This window comes from Eucyclogobius newberryi, unplaced genomic scaffold (assembly GCF_026437365.1).
Source record: "Eucyclogobius newberryi isolate DKJ021-1_F unplaced genomic scaffold, fEucNew1.0.hap1 SCAF_15, whole genome shotgun sequence".
Taxonomy (NCBI): Eukaryota; Metazoa; Chordata; class Actinopteri; order Gobiiformes; family Gobiidae; genus Eucyclogobius; species Eucyclogobius newberryi.
Genome location: NW_027315779.1, coordinates 32,428,738 through 32,447,949, shown reverse-complemented (window position 1 = coordinate 32,447,949; position 19,212 = coordinate 32,428,738). Strand labels below are relative to the sequence as shown.

The following is a 19,212-nucleotide window of genomic DNA, read 5'->3' as shown; positions in this document are numbered from 1 at the left end:
TTGATGTTTGAATTTTGAGCTTAAACCTGACTGACACACATAGGCTAAGGAGGAGGACAGCAGTGGTGAGGAGGACCTGGACGACGACGCCATGATGAAGCTGGACAAGAACCTGGCTGCGGTCTTCTCTGAGCAGAAGAAGAAGACTCAGGCCAAGAAGGACGAGAAGTCCAAAGTCAAGAAGGAGAAAGTTCTCATCCGGGACTTTAAAATCAAGGTACGGCAAGCCTTGAAATCATTATTTTTACGTCCCTGTCAACTTGACAGGTACCAATCATTTGGCACCTGTCATGGCTAATTCTGAATCGGTCACAAGTGTTTTATTGATGTGTAATTTATTTGGCTTCATACTGTCGCTTCCAACATTAAAGACACAGTGGACACAGTGGTCTTTCCTCGTCTCCACCTCAGTCACAGTGAAGCTAAGTGCTACATACACTTTGTCATATTTCCTCCTCTTATTAGCTTTTGGGTGACTTTTGTTTGTTTCCTTATGTCACAATATTCATTTTAGTCACGATTATCGTGAGGAGAAATATCACCATTTTACGATTATTCACAATTATCAGAAAAAAAGTAAGGAAGCGTTTATATTATAATTGTAGCTCTTTTAAGCATTATATAATTTATTAGTGAGATGATCTCCATGGTAACGCTCGGGGGAGGGGCTTAAAACTTTCCTTTGGCTCACCCCAACAACAAACAGATTTGTAAAGAATAAAGCATTTACAGGTAAGATTACGCTCTGGAACTACATGTCTCCCCTCGCTCTCGCGCTCTCTCGCACTCTCTCGCGCTCTCTCGGGCTCTCCCCCTCCCTCTCTCCGCCGCTCTGGTGCACGTCCAAAGCGTCCGATGATCAAACGCCCCCGACGTATTGCTCAAAACGCACCTGCGCCTCTCACCATAACACACTCTAAAGGGCCATCTATTAATACAGAATCTCAATAAACTAGCAAATTGAAACTTGTTTTTGTCACTGAGTCAATAACTTTATAGCCTAGTTAAGTTTTCAAAAACAACCCCTTGGACAAATAAAAACCTTGAATATTTGGTTAGTGTCTAAAATAAGTCATTAGTCGACCTCAAAAAGAGGTTCATTTCAAGTCTTCCTGACCGCCAGAGGACCGTGCTTAGCACCGGGATATTGCGCACAAATGAAGATCTCTCGTCATAACCTGAGTCATAACCTGAGTCATAACCTGAGTCATAACCTGAGTCATAACCTGAGTCATAACCTGAGTCATAACCTGAGTCATAACCTGAGTCATAACCTGAGTCATAACCTGAGTCATAACCTGAGTCATAACCTGAGTCATAACCTGAGTCATAACGAGATGGCTCAACAGTTCAGTTTTATATTTTACCAGCTCCGGTGCCCCGTGAGTGCTTTAGCTCCAACGACACCGTAGTTACTGACTATTCTCAACCGCTGTCCCGTGAGTGCTCCCTGCACCCCTGCACCCATTATGTGGGCTCACTTATTGTGACCCAGTGGCATTATTAAATCGGTATCAAAAAATAATAATAATCTCTGATTTCCATCAATAATAAAATGTATTCATAAATATTCTCCACCTAGAATTCTTTTCACACCATATTGCATAGAAATAATAGTTTGACTACTTGAGTCAAAATCTTTATTGCTGTTGTCCTCAGGTTCTGGACCTGGTGGAGGTGTTTGTGTCTCGTCAGTCCAGCAGTCCCCTGGTGCTGTCCCTGGTCCAGCCCCTGCTCACTCTGATCGAGAGGTGTATGGGCTCCGACCGAGAACTGCACGAGCAGGACCTCCTCCGCAGGGCTGCACACATCCTCAGGTACCACACACACCCTCAGGTACCACACACATCCTCAGGTACCACACACACCCTCAGGTACCACGCAAACCCTCAGGTACCACGCAAACCCTCAGGTACCACGCAAACCCTCAGGTACCACGCACACCCTCGGGTACCACGCACACCCTCGGGTACCACGCACACCCTCGGGTACCACGCACACCCTCGGGTACCACGCACACCCTCGGGTACCACGCACACCCTCGGGTACCACGCACACCCTCGGGTACCACGCACACCCTCAGGTACCACGCACACCCTCAGGTACCACGCACACCCTCAGGTACCACGCACACCCTCAGGTACCACGCACACCCTCAGGTACCACGTACCACGCACACCCTCAGGTACCACACACACCCTCGGGTACCACACACACCCTCGGGTACCACACACACCCTCGGGTACCACACAGCCCACGCAGTTGGCATAACCACTTTTTAGGAAACATTGTGATGGCGGGTCACTTTTAACTTGGTCCACGATGCACATTTTAATCTCACCCAGGAGCTTTAAAGGACACATTTTCAGCATTATGACCGATCCAGGTTTAGTCCTGACTCTGGCACCAGCAGGAGGCCGGTCCATGTTTAGTCCTGACTCTGGCACCAGCAGGAGGTCGGTCCCTGAGGTCCTCAGAGTCTGAGATGGTTCATCTGGCCCTAACATGTCCGAGATGTACTTTGGTGCTAGGCCATGGAGAGACTTGTACACAAGCAGAGCTGCTTTAAAGTCTCTTCTCTGAGCCACAGGGAGCCAGTGCAGAGACCTGAGAACTGGACGAATGTGATGGTACTTGTGTGTAAGTGTGCTTCCGAAGAGTGCACACGCCCCGCTTGCTATCGCTGCTTTCCTTATTTATTTTGCTTTTTAATCAGTTTTTGTCTTCCAAACATTTTTGCTTTAGACTTTTTCAAGTAAACCAAGGATTTTAAGAACATTTTTCCAGTTTTAACGACATATCTGACGCCAGCGACATGTCCGTGAGAAGAAGGGAGAAAGACTGTGAACGCTGTCGGAAATATCAACAAGAAATTAATGAGCTGAAAACACGGATATTTTTTTTGGAATCTGAAAAAGTTCTTCACGATACCATTCCTGTGTCAACCGATGGTAAGAAGAGCATACTTTTTACAAGAAAAACTGCTACTTTCAACCTAAACCGCAGTGACTCTGTGTCGTTTCCAAAACTGTCTAAAAACCAGAAAGATCAGGCTGTTTCTTGGAACAAACTTGGAGCAAAGCCTAAACGATACAAAGATAACGTGAAGTCACCTAAAATACAGCTCACCAACAGATTTTTACCACTTTCAGAGATGGAATTAAATGAAAAAAGGAAAGATGACGTGGCCAAAATACAGCGAGGAGGATCTGTGCCAGGAGCCAAGGTCACGCAGATTGTTTTAGTTGGGGACGGCGCAATAAGTCACGTGACGCATGAAAAGATAAACACACATTCTTTTCCAAGCGCCACTGTTTCTGAGATAACGTCACTCCTTCCAAATATTATGGCTAAGCATGGAGGAGCTAAACAGCTGATTGTGCACGTGGGTGCAGTGGACATGCGGCGGGAACAGACTGAAGTTTTGAAAAAAGACTTCTTGAAGTTATTCGACGTGCTTGATAAAATGGAAATCAAAACATTCATAAGTGGACCTCTTCCAAACATCGACAGGAGGATAAACAAGTTCAGCCGGCTTCTTCAGCTGAACACATGGCTGTCCAAAGAGTGTACCCCTAGAGGACTACACTACATTGAGAGAAATGGCCCCCACCTATGCAGAGGTGGAGTGAGGGTGCTGACAGAGAACCTGCTCCACGCTCTGAGGCATTGGACTGGTCCTGAGCAGATAGTTAGAGAAGAGAGGAATGAGAGAAGAATTCCTGCTCCATCAGCCAGAGACCAAGCCAATGTTTCAACATCAAAAGCACCACAACCTCAGCCTCCACCAAAGGATTCATCAGCAGCTGCTCCACCACCACCAGCAAAGGATTCAGCTCCAGCTGCTCCACATTCACCTCCACCGCCTCCAGCAAAGGAACAATCTTCAAAGGCCTTGGACCCATCTGTGACAAGCCCAACAACATCCCTGTCATCGCCCCTGCCTTCACACCAGCCCTGGGTTCCCCCTGCAACATCTACTCCCACTAAAGATTCATCATTCTCCTTCTCATCTCCACTCTCACCCATGGGCCTTCCCAGCCATTTTGAAAGTCTGATCAAATCAGGCATTAAGATGGCTCCACTCACGCCCAATATAGCAAAGGCTATGTCAATACGTATCAACTCCTCCCTGCACAAGCCGACTACACCAACAAAAGCCCCACCACCCATCCCCCCTCGCCTCTCACCTGGTCCCAAACTCTCCTTGGCTACAAAAGCCCCACCACCCATCCAACCTCGCCTTTCACCTGGTATCTCCCATAGCTAGGATGCACTGGGTCTCAGCGTTGCCGGGACTTATTGTCACATTAAAAATCAAACCAACCCGGGGCCCTATGTAAAAAGAGCCCCCCCTAGTGCTATTTCTGTAGTCACATCATCACACAGATGGAAAAACAAAATGCGAGCCAGGCCCAATCTGAGAAATGTGATTCATATTCCCTGTGAAAAGATAAAGCCCAGTCCCACTGAAACTAGTCTGAAACTTGCTGTGCTAAATGTCAGATCCTTATGTAACAAATCTCTCTTAATTAATAATTTTATTTCTTCTTATAATCTTGATTTTATGTTTTTAACTGAAACATCGCTTGACAAAAACACAGGAAATGTAGTTCTGATAGAATCTGCTCCACCCAACTTTAAGTTTTGAATCTGAAACACGAGAAAACAAAAAAGGGGGTGGAGTCTGTGCTGTCTTTAGAGATGAAATAATTACCCGCAGGTTGTCTTTTGGGGTGTTTTCATCATTTGAGTATGTATCCTTTAAAATGGAGCTAAAACGGTCTCCATCCATTCTCTTGTTTTATACAAGCTTCCCCAGCACTGCCAACGTTTTATTGATGATTTTACTGAGATGCTTTCAGTCATATGCACAGACTTTGATGGTTTGGTCATTACAGGTGATTTCAATGTGCATGTTGATAATATTTGTGACAGAAACGCTAAAGAGCTTGATGCTGTCCTTGAAACCTTCAGTCTTACTCGGCATGTGAGAGGCCCCACCCACAGCAAAGGACACACTCTAGATCTCATAATTACAAAGGGGGTAAATATTTCAAATGTTAATGTGATCGATGTTGCTCTGTCTGATCATTTCTGTGTCTTCTTTGACCTGTCTGTTTCTCCCAAACCTCCGGTTGTTCAGAGGAGACACATAAGTGATGACACAGGTGCACTGTTTATGGAAATGATAAACTTTGAAAATGTCATGTTCTAATGTAAATTATTTGTTGAACGCTGTTACATCTAGTGTTTTGAATGTTCTGGACACCATCGCCCCTATAAAGGCTAAAATGGTTAAATAAGCAGAAGGCGCCGTGGAGAAATGATGATTCGGTCAGGGCACAGAAAAGGGAGTGCCGCAGGGCCGAACGGAAATGGCGCAAGTCAAAGCTCCAGGTTCAAAAAGAGATTTACAAAGAAAAGCTGAACATGTACAACCTAATCTTATGTAGAACTAGGGAAAGATATTTTTCTGAAATAATTGGAAGCTGCAGTAACAACTCGCGTGTCCTGTTTGCCACAGTAAACAGATTAACAAACCCTCCAGCTCAGCTGCCGTTAGAACTCATTTCCACATCCAAGTGTAATGAGTTTGCATTATTCTTTAATGACAAAGTGCAGGGCATTAAAAATGCTATAAATCCCACAATGCAAACAATTACCCTAAAACCACCAAGACACTTAGAGCTAACTCACTTTGCACCAGTAACTGACAAAACTGTCCATGAGATCATCACCAGTCTGAGTTCATCTACATGCTGCCTTGATGTGTTACCCACCAGATTTCTAAAGTCTGTGCTGAACAGTTTGTTAGCACCATTCACTCACATAGTTAACATGTCGCTTCAATCTGGAACATTCCCAATGTCTTTGAAAACTGCGGTCTCAGACCACATGACCCTGACCTGTGGAGTGCCTCAAGGGTCAGTCCTGGGTCCCCTTCTGTTCAACCTCTACATGCTGCCGTTAGGTCAGTTGATACGCAGTGAAAATGTGTCCTATCACAATTATGCAGACGACACTCAGATCTATGTTTCACTATCGGCAGGTGACTATGGACCAGTAGATTCACTCTGTCACTGCATCCAACAGATCAGTTTGTGGATGCAAAACAACTTTCTCCAGCTGAACTCAGACAAGACTGAAATAATCGTTTTTGTCCCACAGAAACAAAGAGAAAGTGTTAGCGGTCACCTCCAGAGTCTCGCTCTAAAACCTACAAACCAAGTTAGAAATCTGGGGGTAATAATGGACTCAGACTTGAACTTTAATAGCCACGTCAAATCAATAACATCAGCAGCTTTTTACCATCTAAAAAACATTGCCAAAATCAAAAATATAGTGTCAAAACCAGATTTAGAGAGACTTATCCATGCGTTTGTCTCCAGTAGATTAGACTACTGTAACGGCCTGCTCACTGGCCTCTCCAAACGAGCTGTAAAACAGCTACAGTACATCCAGAACGCTGCTGCTCGGGTCCTCGAGCCAGCTCGTTTGGAGAGACTGTTACAGTAGTTTAATCTACTTGACAAATACAGTCTCTTCAAGTCAAGATCTCAATTATTACAATTACAATATTCATTTAATCATACTGTTCCAAAATCTTCTAAAATACTCTAAGATCATAATGTAGTATAAAAATATTTTGTATATAAATTCTATTGAATTTAACCTTTTCAAACCTGAAATCCATCCTAGGTGGTGACACTGGTCTAAACGACATGGTCAGCAGGACCTCGAGGATGCACGTAGTAATCATTGTGACCCTTTTGTTCTGATCACCTTCTTTGACATAGAAACGAGTTGTTCCGGGCCAAAGTGTACTGTCGCTCGGTAGAGGACCGGGCCCCAGAGCTGCACGAGCTGATGGAGACGCTGCTGAACAAGGCCCTCAAGCTCCACGACTCCTCTGTGGCCCTCTACTACTTCAGGTACCTGCTTACAATCCAAGAACTATAAAAAGCTGCTACACACCTATCAAAGTGTCTGTAGTTTAACCTGTTTGCTGTTGTGGTGCAGTGCGTGCCTGTACCTGGTCAAAGTGCTGCGAGGAACCGCTCCATCGAAAGGCCCCGATGAGTACACGGCAGACAGCGTAAGGACCACACTGCTTCAGCTTGTCCTTTTTAGTTGAATAGTTTATAATCGTTTAGTTTATATCAGAAATTAGTTAAGAGACTGTTATACCCTTGACATGTTTCCAAACATTTTACACCAAAAACGAGAAGCAACTAAATTATTCTTTTGATTAATTTATTCGCTGTTTAGAATGCAAAATGCCCATAATTCTAAGATTTTTACTAAATTTGACGAACATGAAGCTAAGGTGACGCTGCTTGTGTTCACCCTGATGGAGAATAAATAGACAAAATAGGTCTTTGATCAAAAACGGGAACACGGGGACACATGTTGCTTGTGTCTTCTTGAAGTAATTCCTGCTTTGCATGAGTCATAAATCTCTCGCAGACAGATGCCCTCGTGTAGAGTTCTTATCCATCAGAATCACAACTCGTAGGATCTAGTCCCAGTTTTTTTAGCCATTACTCCATATTTAGTCCTTCTTTTGGCCAAACATTGAGACTCCGCGGACGAGGGAAACAAGCGTGTATGCTCTTACCTGAGATTTTCCTCTTAACGTGAACTCACTCTCCAACAAATTGGATGAACTGGCGCTGCTAATGAGACGAAACTGAGACTTTTCATCTCTTGTTTTGTGCTTCATGGAGACGTGCCTCAGCGACTCGGTCCTGGACTGCGCTGTGCAGCTCCACTCCGACAAAGGTTTCTCTCCGGGGGGAAAACACGGGGCGGAGAAGTCTGTTTCTACATCAACAACGCCTGGTCTTCAGATGTGACAGTAATCTCCAAAGACTGCTCTCCTGATCTGGAATATATTTTCATCAACTGCAAACATTCTACTCTCCACATGAGTTTTCCTCATTCATTCTGGCCGCTGTTTACATTCCACCGATATACAAACCATCCCTCTGAAGGACTGGCTAACGTCTGGGAAAGACGCAAATAGTGCTATTGCTCCCTCGAAGCTTTAGATGGAGCTTTAGCTTTGTCACATTGAAATATTGGAAAATTTTCTAAAAATCTCAAAGATCCACATCTCTTAAGAGAACTGCAGGATCTGCTTTTGGAGATTGAATACGCAAAGAGCGAAGGGCACGTCCCAGGCCTGCTGTACCTCCACACAGCAAGAGGCATTCAACCAGTGGTGATCCACTGTCATCCAACTGCCATTTGGAATTCAAGACAAGTGGATGACCTGTGGGTCTAAATACATAGAGGAACATTGTGTCATTTCCACCATTATTTACATTTGTGACCTTCATCAGCAGAGAAGCAATAATGCACAATAACCCCAGCTCTAGGCATTCCGTGCAGCCACCTCCTGCTCCTACAAGATGAACAGATATCAGGAAAGGCAGGCTAAAAAAAGAACCCATCTCAGTCATAAACTGACCAAAGTAATCAGCACTGAGCCAAAACCATCTCACATGAACATTGAGGACCCAAACAAAGAATGTCCTATCCACAAAAAACCTCATGCACTCAAAAAATGCAGAGTTTTCCGAGCGATGCCCCTCGAGAAGCACAGGGTCTATCTCAAGAAGAATATCGTATGCTACAAATGTTGTGCCTCCACAAACCACCAAGCTAAGGCGTGTAAGGAGTAGAAGTGAAGGTGAAAGTCATTCATGTGCCAAGATCTGCCTTTTGTCCATTTACTCCAAGAGTTCCCCAGAGAAGTAAGTCCAAACCTAAGGCCATGATCAAAGCACCGGAGCGCTCGCTAGATCAGTGTTTTCTGACACATTCGACATAAACAAGAACTCCTTTCCATATGAACCGAGAACCTGCGCTGGAGGAAGCAACTGGGAGAAGAGCATACAACTTAATTATGGAATCAGCAGATTAAAATTCACGTTTATAGCTCCAGACGTGAGAATCAGAATAAGGTTTATTGCCATTTGTCAACTTGTCCTGGTGATTCATGCAACACAAACATCAGACACTAAACAATGAATACAAAACAATGGATGATGAATAGCTACCGGATATTAAAAATGGGTAAGTGAAGTTAAAAATAGACATGCGCTATAAAAAGTGCATTCCAACATCTAAAGCTGCCCGAAACCACTCTCAATCCCAGATCTTGACCCCAGCGCTCACATCTTGCTTCTCATTGAGAGAGGGATGTTATCCAAGCGCACAACGGACCTCCAAATGCATCTTTTAGGGGAGGCTTGCTCTAGGACGGGTCATAATCTACATGTGATAAAGAGACACCAAGTGAAATCAAATTTGCATTACAATATTGCTTTGTTCATCAATGTTTAATTGAATTCATATTTTGCCTCTTTCAGGTGCGCTTCATGGGTCATGTGGACGTGCTGCGTGTGTCCTCCCTGTTCAGAGCGGCCCTTGCCTCCTTTTTCAGCCGGAGAAGGAGCCCGCTCACCTCACAGATGTTCTCTGACCTCTTCACGCGCTTCCCGGTCAGTGCCTTCTGCTCTCACCATATGCTTTGATTTTAGACAACACATTTGATGCTAAATGGACATTTCTGAGCTTTAATCCATGCTCTTGGTAGTTGTGAAACTTCCTTATTTATCTATCACTTTATACAGGTGCAACAATGCCACACTATAAGGGACAGAGATTCTCTAATAACATTGTACCCTGCGCAGTTTAGGTCGCACAAGTTAAATTGGACATTATCATTGGAAAGAGACTAGGATACAGAATACAAGTTAAGATAAGATAATCCTTTATTGTCCCACATGGGGAAATTTCATTGATGCAACGCAGGCAGATACAGAAGAAAAGAACAGATCACTTATAGGAAGTTTGAAAAGCACTTTCAGTAGAAGATAAAAAAAAACTCCAACAAGGGATGGAGGGGTAAAATAATAAAGATAAAAATAAATACATAAATACCATTGCATGTGATCACAACAGTAATTGCACATGAAAATGTGTCACGACGGCACATGGATTGCACATGAATATGACGGAATTGCACATGGTTAGGTCAGTATTGCACATGTTCAGGACTAACAGTGTTTGTTATAAAGTCTGACAGCAGTAGGAAGGAAAGACCTGCGAAACCTTTCCTTCACACAGCGAGGGTGGATCAGTCTCTCACTGAAGCTGCTCTCCAGAGTGTCCTGCAGGAGACAGAAAATGCTAGTGTTTCTATTTGTCCATCATTCTCTGGTTAAGAAGGCTCAGAGTTCACCAGTTCCACATTGTCCATGTTCTCACAACATAAGCATCACTTTGCACAATATTAACATGAAGAACGAGTCGGTTCATGTAGAAGAGGAGACATCCTGCCAGCAGAGCTCCACCCAAACACGCTCAGGATGACCCAGCACCGAGCACCAAGGCCACCCGGACACGCCCAGGATGACCCAGCACCGAGCACCAAGGCCACCCGGACACGCCCAGGATGACCCAGCACCGAGCACCAAGGCCACCCGGACACGCCCAGGATGACCCAGCACTGAGCACCAAGGCCACCCGGACACGCCCAGGATGACCCAGCACCGAGGCCACCCGGACACGCCCAGGATGACCGAGCACCAAGGCCACCCGGACACGCCCAGGATGACCGAGCACCAAGGCCACCCGGACACGCCCAGGATGACCCAGCACCGAGCACCAAGGCCACCCGGACACGCCCAGGATGACCCAGCACTGAGCACCAAGGCCACCCGGACACGCCCAGGATGACCCAGCACCGAGGCCACCCGGACACGCCCAGGATGACCGAGCACCAAGGCCACCCGGACACGCCCAGGATGACCGAGCACCAAGGCCACCCGGACACGCCCAGGATGACCGAGCACCGAGCAACGGATGCTAAAAACACAACTTAGCCTTTCATCTGTCGCTACTGAACCAACAAGACCAATCGCCTCCTCACCACCCCAAAGCCCACACACTCTGCAGTTACTGGGCCTGACAACAGTAATCATGCGCCTGATTGCAGTTCACACAGGGCGTCATGTCTCTGCATGTGATGTCAGAGCTCGCGGGTTCAGGACAAACGGAGTGTAAGGGCCCGTTTTATAGGAGGGTTTGCGGTTTACATATACATTGACCTTTTTATTTAACCAACAAAGTCCCACTGAGATGTAGCATCTTTTTCAGGAGAGTCCTGGCCCCTGAGGGGTGGAAGGGGAAAGCGGAGTACCCGGAGGAACCCTATGCAGACATGGGGAAAACATGCAAACTCCACACAGAAAGGCTGTCAAATATACATACTTTTCCCTCTTCGTTTGTCAAAGGAGTCTTTGAACATATCAGCTTTTCAAGCTTTTATAATCTGTAAAAAGAGCTTAAACCTCAGGTCTATGCTGTTTGATGTCAAATTTGGCCATAAGCCAACCACTTTAAGATTTTAACATCTTTTTTTAGTTTGTCTTGATCAGCTCCTTAAATGTTGTAGGAACAGATTTGACCCCGGGATTCTTAACCACCTCCAAATGACTCAAGCGTCTCCTCTGCCAGAACGGCCTTAACATAAACTCTTTTGATAAATGTCGTGTTTTAAATCTGATACAGGGTTTCCTTCCGTGCCATAAATATCTCGATTGTTTTATTCCACTCAGGAACAGATAAAGACATCTGAGCAAAACATTCATTTTTATAGTTTCAATACTTTAATCTTTTTTCATACTTATGTCTAAGTCAAATTTAAATATTTGAGGGATTCTGTTCCCTTTTATTCAGTTTGTATCCAGACAACAGCTGAAAATTACGAGGAGAACGTGCAAACTAACGCCAGAAAATAGAAGGCTTTTTAGTAAACTAACCACGTGACTCATTTGTATTGCCTTCAACAGCTTGGTATTATTAAAGCTTTGTTTTGTTGTCTTTGTATTTGGCTCATTATGTGTAAAGATTGTCTTATGTTATCTTGTGTTTGTCGTTTTGTAATAAATCCTTAAATATGGGAGTATTTGTAGTATTTGTTCCATTCGTTTGGACCTAGTCATCAATAATAAACTTAAATCAGCTTTTTCTAAACTTGTATAAGACCACATGGTAATGAACCATTATTTTATAATTCTAAAACTATTTAGTAAAAGTCCAATGTTGTCCTGTTTATGTGATGTATCAGTGCTGGGTCTCACTGAGGTGCGTCTGTTGCAGGTGCTGTGTGTGGACCTCCTGGACACTGCTGTACAGAACATCACTGCAGGCGTCCGAGAGCACCAGCAGGTACCACCCAGCTCTGTTCTTTGTAGGCTCATTTCTTTTCTACGTAATCGGAGCTGTGCCTTCCAGACATCTATACTTTTACCCACCCGTTTCTAATGCCAATGCAGTGTTTAATAACCAAAACATAAGAAATGGACTCAAAAGAGTCATGAAAACCCTGTGACCTTTGCGTTTATTTGTATTGCAGCTTGTTCAAATACCGGTAACACTTTTTTAAAGTTCTGCTTGTACCCTGGTCACTACTGTCCCAGTGGTCAGCACATCAACAGCTAAAAGAGCCCTGCAGTTGCAGGAGCCGCAGCACTAAAAGCCCATGCAGTTTCGGCCGCGCGCCGCGGCTCTGTAGATACTCCCTTTATTTTAAGCGTCATTCACTGACTGACTGTCAGTCACCTGTCTGCAGTGGGACAGCGCAGAATTGGTGCTCCGCCTGAATGAGGCATTTCAAGGAGAGGAGGCACTTACGTTCTCACCACTGCAGATCGTTTTTACCACTGCAGATCGTTTTTACAACTGCAGGTCCACGACCGTCACATACAGGCTGCTTTCTGCACGGTGCTGACTCGTACTGCTAATTATGTTTCACATTTAACACAAAGTGCATGGGATCGAAGCCTAAAGGAACCGAATGCACACACTTTCTCTTTTCATATTTTTCAGATATGTCAAATATTGCCAAATGAGTCAAGAGCGGAGCAAGTTTAAAAGTTAAGACTCAAAGGGGAGGGACGGGGGAGGGGCTTGTGCAAGAGGCCTAAGCCGTGACTCGTTCTAAACCTGCTGTAAACGTGTGAGGGCCCCTCCTCCGCTGCTCTCTTGCATCAAAAGATGAAACCTGTATTGGCCCTGTCCATATTTTGTCTCGTCGTCCCTGCATTTGGATGTGTGACCGTTTGTGACCGTTTGTGACCGTTTGTGCCCGTTTGTGCCCGTTTGTGCCCGTTTGTGCTGTTGTGCAGGGCCAGGCGTGTGTGCTGGTTCTGCGAGCGCTGCAAAGCCGAGAGGTGCAACTGCTGCTGAGCGGAGAGCCCTTGATCCAGCTGTGCACCCGAGTCACCAGTGAGCTTGTGTTGGTGAGCACCCCACACACGCCCCCTCATGCCCCACACACACGCCCCCACACATACGTGCCCCTCATCTCCGCCCCTCTCCTATGTGTATCTCACAAACGGACCGTGTTTTCCAGAGCGTGCAGCAGTGTGGCTCCCAGCAGAGGGCGCTAAAAGACAAGCTGCAGCAAGTCCTAGAGCTGTGCCAGTGTGTGCTGGGACACGCCCACAGACTGGTGTGTAGCCCCGCCCACAGATGGCTCTAATGCAACAACACAATGTGGTAGAACTTCGGCCCTCTTCCTTCCTTCACTCCTGTTTGTGTTCATCAGAAGCTGCCTCTGTCCCTGGAGCTGCTCCAGGCGTCACTGCAGGACCTGAGCAGCACCACCAGCTTCAACAAGACGGGCCGCCTGGAGGACACTTACTGGGCCGTGATGAAGAGGTTTGGAGTCATGTAGGTACTCTTTCTCTTTCACTGCTCCACTCATATTGTGTGGTTTCATAAAGGATGCTGGCTTTGATTGTCATTTTTCTCAGGAAACCCAAAATTGAAAAAACAAAGCCAAACCCAGCAGATGACCCAAAGACGGCCCCCAAGAAGAAGAAAGGCTTCTTACCTGAGACAAAAAAACGTAAGAAACGCAACGTTCTGGAAACGACAGACACCACGGCAAACATTCAGCCCAAGAAGGCAAAGAAGGAGGACAAGAAGCGGGACAAAAAGCAGATGAACAAGGAAGCCAAGAACAAGGCACAGAAACGTCCAGCAGAGTCGGCACCGTCCCAGGACAGTCCCACCAAAAAGACCAAGCTTCCCCAGAAGAAAAAGAAGGACAAAGGGAAAGTGTTGAGCCAAACCCACGGCTGACATCAGAGGGGTCAGCGCTGGTTAGTATGGGTGACTACGGGTCACTACGGGTCAGCCCCTCCCCTCTGGGCCGCTCCTGGTTCACTGCAGCGTACACAGGACAGGGCCATAAGGGACATGCCTGACTGCACTGTGAACATATACTGTTCATATGACAATAAAAAAGACGCTGCTTGACTTTCTCGATCTCTGTGGAACCATCGTGTCACAGGTTGTGTCCAATGTAGTAACACGGATGGGCTAAATATACAATTAACAAGGTGAATTTTGTTTTATTTTTTTATTTTATTTTGCAAAATGTCAATGTTGGGTGTATTTATGACAAACATCTCAATGTTTCAAAAAGAGTGGATGTGTAACAATCATGTCTTTATTTCAAATAAGGGTATAAAGTCATTTTTCTGCACTTGAGTGGTCTTATGTTTGTTTGATTCTGAAATCTAGAGGAATACGTTCTAACATTTTATTAAATGTATCACATCTGTAAACTATTCAGTTTGCATCCATCATATGTTTAATAGTTTGGATTATAAATTGTAATTGTTCTGAATGTATCACAAAAACCTACTTGCCGTTGGGTTAATGTGTATAGAAAGTTTTAAGCACTCCTTTGTGTGCTCCTCGAACGTCTTTTTCTTTTTTTGAACATATATGAACAGAGGAGAAACGCAACCAGAGCACACGCAAAATATACAGATAAATGGAAGAATTAAATCATGGCCTAGAGAACCCCATGACGTCAGTCCTTGAGTGTCGGTGCATTTTTGTCCCCCCCCCAACCCCCAGAAGTCCAGCTCCGTCCTGGGCTGTGCTCTGGACTCGGTGCAGGAGGTGGGGGACAGGAGGGTCCTGGCTAGATTCACATCTATGCTGGACCATGAATGTCGCCCCCTGCAGGACACTCTGTCCGCTCTGGAGAGCAGCTTCAGTGAGAGACTGATCCACCCTCGCTGTGTGAAGGAAAGGTTCCGTAGGTCTTTCCTTCCTGCTGCTGTCAGACTTTATAAAAAACACTCTATATTTACGTTGTTTTCTACGACTGGTAAGTACCCCTTTAATGCATTTTGCCGTAGCCGTGCGCTCGGTAGATTTTTGTTGAATTTGAACCGTACAATCGGTTTTGTGTTTATCCGTGCTAAAGCCGTTTGTTTCTGGTTTACAGATACAGCCACGTGGCTTTATGTTCTAACTATAGCCGTGTTCATGTTATTAGTTCAGAACTGCTTTGTTTTCAGCCGGTTACACACCATCGGTGACGTTTTCGGCTCGACCTGGTTGTTCCTGTATCTGGTTTTGTGTTTACATTGGGTCATTAGTGGCGTGCTCAGCTCAATCTGATCCTGTGCATCTCCTTCACATAGCGGGTCATTAGTGGCGTTCCATTGGAAACTCCTTGTCTCATTTGATGCTAGGCCTGTCTGTTTCCCTTGAGACGGTGCCGGTGGACCAACCAACACATGGGCTTGTTGATGCCTCCTTGCTGGCTTTCGCCCTCATGTCAAGGGAACTAGGGCGTCTGCTCTCTACATTAGCCAAGTATGGCTGGCACAGTCTCCGCTCTCTGAGGCCAGTAGGAAGATCTTGAGGGGTGTTCCAGTTCTTCCTGGGGAACTATTTGGCCCGGCCGCCCTGGAGGCTCTAGAGCACACGGCCCAGGCTTGCCGTACATGGCAACAGTTGGCGGGGCTTTATAGGCGGGGGTCTCATCGACTGACTCAGGCTGCCCCTCCCGTTTCTTCACGGAGGTACACCCCACCGCCCATTCACTCCCCTGTTCTTGGCTCGGACTTGCAACAGTCCCCAAGGTTTGGGTTTCGTCCGTCCCGTGTGTCCCGTTCCTCACAACCCGGCCGTCGCCCCCACAAGCCCGTGGGGGGTCGAGGGGCCTCCAGGTGAGGTTACAGGGCCGGCGGTAGGACATTTTTCCCCTGTACAGCTGGAGTACTGGACGGCTCACTCCCCAGATATTTGGGTGCTGGCCACGCTGTCCGAAGGGTATTGTCTGCAGTTCCGCCGCCGGCCTCCTGTTCCTGGCCGGATCCGAATGACTGTTATTCAGGATCCTGCCAAGGTGTAGGCGCTCTCTCAGGAGATTCGCACCTTGCTGGACAAGGGGGCGATAGTTCCTGTGGACCCCCTGCTGGATCCAGGGGGCTTTTATTCCCGACATTTTTTAGTACCCAAGAAGACAGGCGATTTACGCCCAGTTCTGGACCTCAGGCGTCTAAATATGTTTTTAAAGGTGCTCCCCTTCAAGATGTTGGCGGTCAGACAAGTGCTCCAGGCGATCTCCCCAGGCGACTGGTTCACAACAGTAGACCTGAAGGATGCATATTTTCATGTCCCCATTGCACCGCCACATTGGAAGTTTCTCCGCTTTGCTTTCCGGTTCAGGGTCCTGCCATTCAGCCATTCGCTGCAGCCTTGTCCCCCTTGCAGGCCCAGGGGTTGCGGATTCTGCCCTATCTGGACGACTGGTTCATTTGTGCTCCCAGCCACGAGCAGGCGCTTCAAGATACAGAGACTGTGCTCAGGCACGTGGCCAACTTGGCGTTGCGGATGAACTTGGCAAAGAGCCACCTTGTGCCGTCACAAGTAGCAACTTTCCTCGGCATGGTCCTCGACTCCCATACAGTGACTGCACGCCCTTCGCCCAAGCGGGTGGACGATATTTTGGGAATGTTGCGGGACTTTTGACAGGGGAATTCTCTTCCCTACGTCTTGTTCCTAAGCCTCTGGGGCTGCTGTCTTTGCGCCCCCTTCAGATGTGGCTCAACAGCCTACACCTGAACCCCACACGTCAGGATCACAGGCGGCAGCGGCTACCCGTATCTCCCCAATGCCGGGGGTCTCTATGCAGGTGGCGGAACGAGGCCTTTGACGCACGGCGTTCCTCTGGGGCCTCTTCCTTCCAGACAGGAGGTTGTGTACACCAACGTATCCCTCCTAGGCAGGGGTGCGACACGGCAGGCACGGATGGTGCAAGGGTCATGGTCCCAGAGGCAGAGCAGGCTGCACATCAATGTGCTGGAGTTCTTGGCTGTCGAGCTAGCGCTGCGCCTTTTCTTGCCACACCTGCGCGGCCGTCATGTCATGGTACGGTCCGACAACACCAGTGTGATATTTCACATAAAAACCACACTGGTCGGTGACCCTGTTCAGGATTGCACAACGGGTCCTGACTTGGGCTTCCGGGGGTTCGGAATGTGTCCGCGGCTGGTGTGGAGTACGACCTGCATAGTGGATCCTGGACTACCTCACAGACCGACCCCAGTTTGTGAGAGCCTGGGACTGTGTGTCTGACACTCGGACCTGCAGTGTGGGGGACCTGCAGTGTGGGGGACCTGCAGTGTGGGGTACCTGCAGTGTGGGGTACCTGCAGTGTGGGGGCGCCCCAGGGCACCGTCCTTGCGCCCTTTCTCTTCACCCTTTACACTGCAGACTTCAGACACGACACAGACAACTGTGTCCTGCAGAAGTTCTCTGACGACTCTGCATCATCGGACTCATCACGGACGACGTCGATGCGGAGTACAGAGGACTGGAGCAGGACTTTGTGGACTGATGTCAGCGGAACCACCTCCTCATCAACGCGGGGAAGACCAAGGAGATGGTGGTGGTCTTCCACAGAGGCCACTCCACTGCCCCCTCACCAGTGAACATCCAGGGACGGGACATTGAGAGAGTGACTCATACAAGTACCTGGGTGTTCATCTGAACCACAAACTGGACTGGACTCATAACACAGACTGTACAGGAAGAGCCAGAGTCAATTACAAGATCATCAAGAAGTCCAGCTTCGTCCTGGGTTGTCCTCTGGACTCGGTGCAGGAGGTGGGGGACAAAAGGGTCCTGGCGAAACTCACATCTATGCTGGACCATGAGTGTCGCCCCCTGCAGGACACTCTGTCCACTCTGGAGAGCAGCTTCAGTGACTGATCCACCCTCGCTGTGTGAAGGAGACGTTTCACAGGTCTTTCCTTCTGCTGCTGTCAGACTCTACAACAAACACTGTCATACCCATGTGCAATACTGTCATATCTATGTGCAATACTCTTACATAATGTCAATCATATTGGTGCAATATTCCCTGTCCATACAACTGCTGTAAATAAGAGTGTTACTATTTTCTTATTTTCTTTTTTTACTTTTATTAAGAATATGAGGTTTTTTACAAGAGTCTTCTATAAGTTATCTGTTCTCTCACTTCTGTACCTACTTGTGCGTTGTAACACTGAAATTTCCCCACTGTGTGGACCAATAAAGGCTTATCTTATCTCATCAATCAGCAAACATTCTAGCTCTCAAAGACCTCTCCGTCCGCCTTTAAAAAGTCCACTCTACTTAGTAGCATAAAGACACCTGTCCATCCCGCAATCAGTCAAACTCCACTTACTGCCATGGATAAGACTAAAGAGCTGTCAAAAGACACCAGAGACAAAATTGTGGACCTCAACAGGGCAATTGGCAAGCAGCTTGTTGAAAAAAGATCAACTGTTGGAGCAATTGTAAGAAAATGGAAGAGGCTAAAGGGGTTCCATGCAAGATCTCACCTCATGGGGTTTTAAGGATTATAAGACAGGTGAGGAATCAGCCCAGAACTACATGGAAGGAGCTGATCAATGACGTGAAGAGAGCAGGACCACAGTTTCCAAGGTTACGATTGGTGATCCACTATACCGTCATGCTTAAAATCATGAATTGCATGGAAGGTTCCCCTTAAGTCAGCACATGTGCAGGTTGTGTGCCTTGTTTGGAGGAAGAAGAAGGATGATTATCATCCCAAGAACACCATCCCAACTGTGAAGCATGGGGGTGGAAACATCATGCTTCATCGTGCTTTTCTGCACAGGAAGACTGCTCTGTAACAAGGAGAGAATGAAGAGTATTGTGAGATTTTGGGCAACAACCTCCTTCCCTCAGTCAGAGCGTTGAAGATGGGACAATGACCTGAAGCAAACAGCCAGGAGAACCAAGGAGTGGCTCCATAAGAAGCAGATCAAGGTTCTGGAGGGGCCTCGCCAGTCTCAGACCTAAATCCTATAG

At 46.8% G+C, this 19,212-nt stretch overlaps 1 protein-coding gene across 3 annotated transcripts in view; it reads left to right on the top strand.

Annotated features, from left to right (window-relative positions):
* mybbp1a (MYB binding protein (P160) 1a) overlaps positions 1-14,508 on the top strand; it is a 36,715-nt gene extending 22,207 nt beyond the window's left edge. For 2 of the 3 annotated variants that reach the window (XM_072446981.1, XM_072446980.1), the window contains exons 18-27: positions 44-217; positions 1,660-1,817; positions 6,801-6,935; positions 7,024-7,099; positions 9,381-9,512; positions 12,178-12,246; positions 13,206-13,319; positions 13,433-13,531; positions 13,628-13,752; positions 13,836-14,508. In XM_072446981.1, coding sequence (XP_072303082.1) covers positions 44-217; positions 1,660-1,817; positions 6,801-6,935; positions 7,024-7,099; positions 9,381-9,512; positions 12,178-12,246; positions 13,206-13,319; positions 13,433-13,531; positions 13,628-13,752; positions 13,836-14,166 — 1,413 coding nt within the window. In that variant the 3' untranslated portion in view covers positions 14,167-14,508. Of the gene's footprint in view, positions 1-43; positions 218-1,659; positions 1,818-6,800; positions 6,936-7,023; positions 7,100-9,380; positions 9,513-12,177; positions 12,247-13,205; positions 13,320-13,432; positions 13,532-13,627; positions 13,757-13,835 lie in introns of all 3 variants that reach the window. The other variant, XM_072446982.1, reaches the window with a different exon arrangement.
* The last annotated feature ends 4,704 nt before the right edge of the window (positions 14,509-19,212 follow it).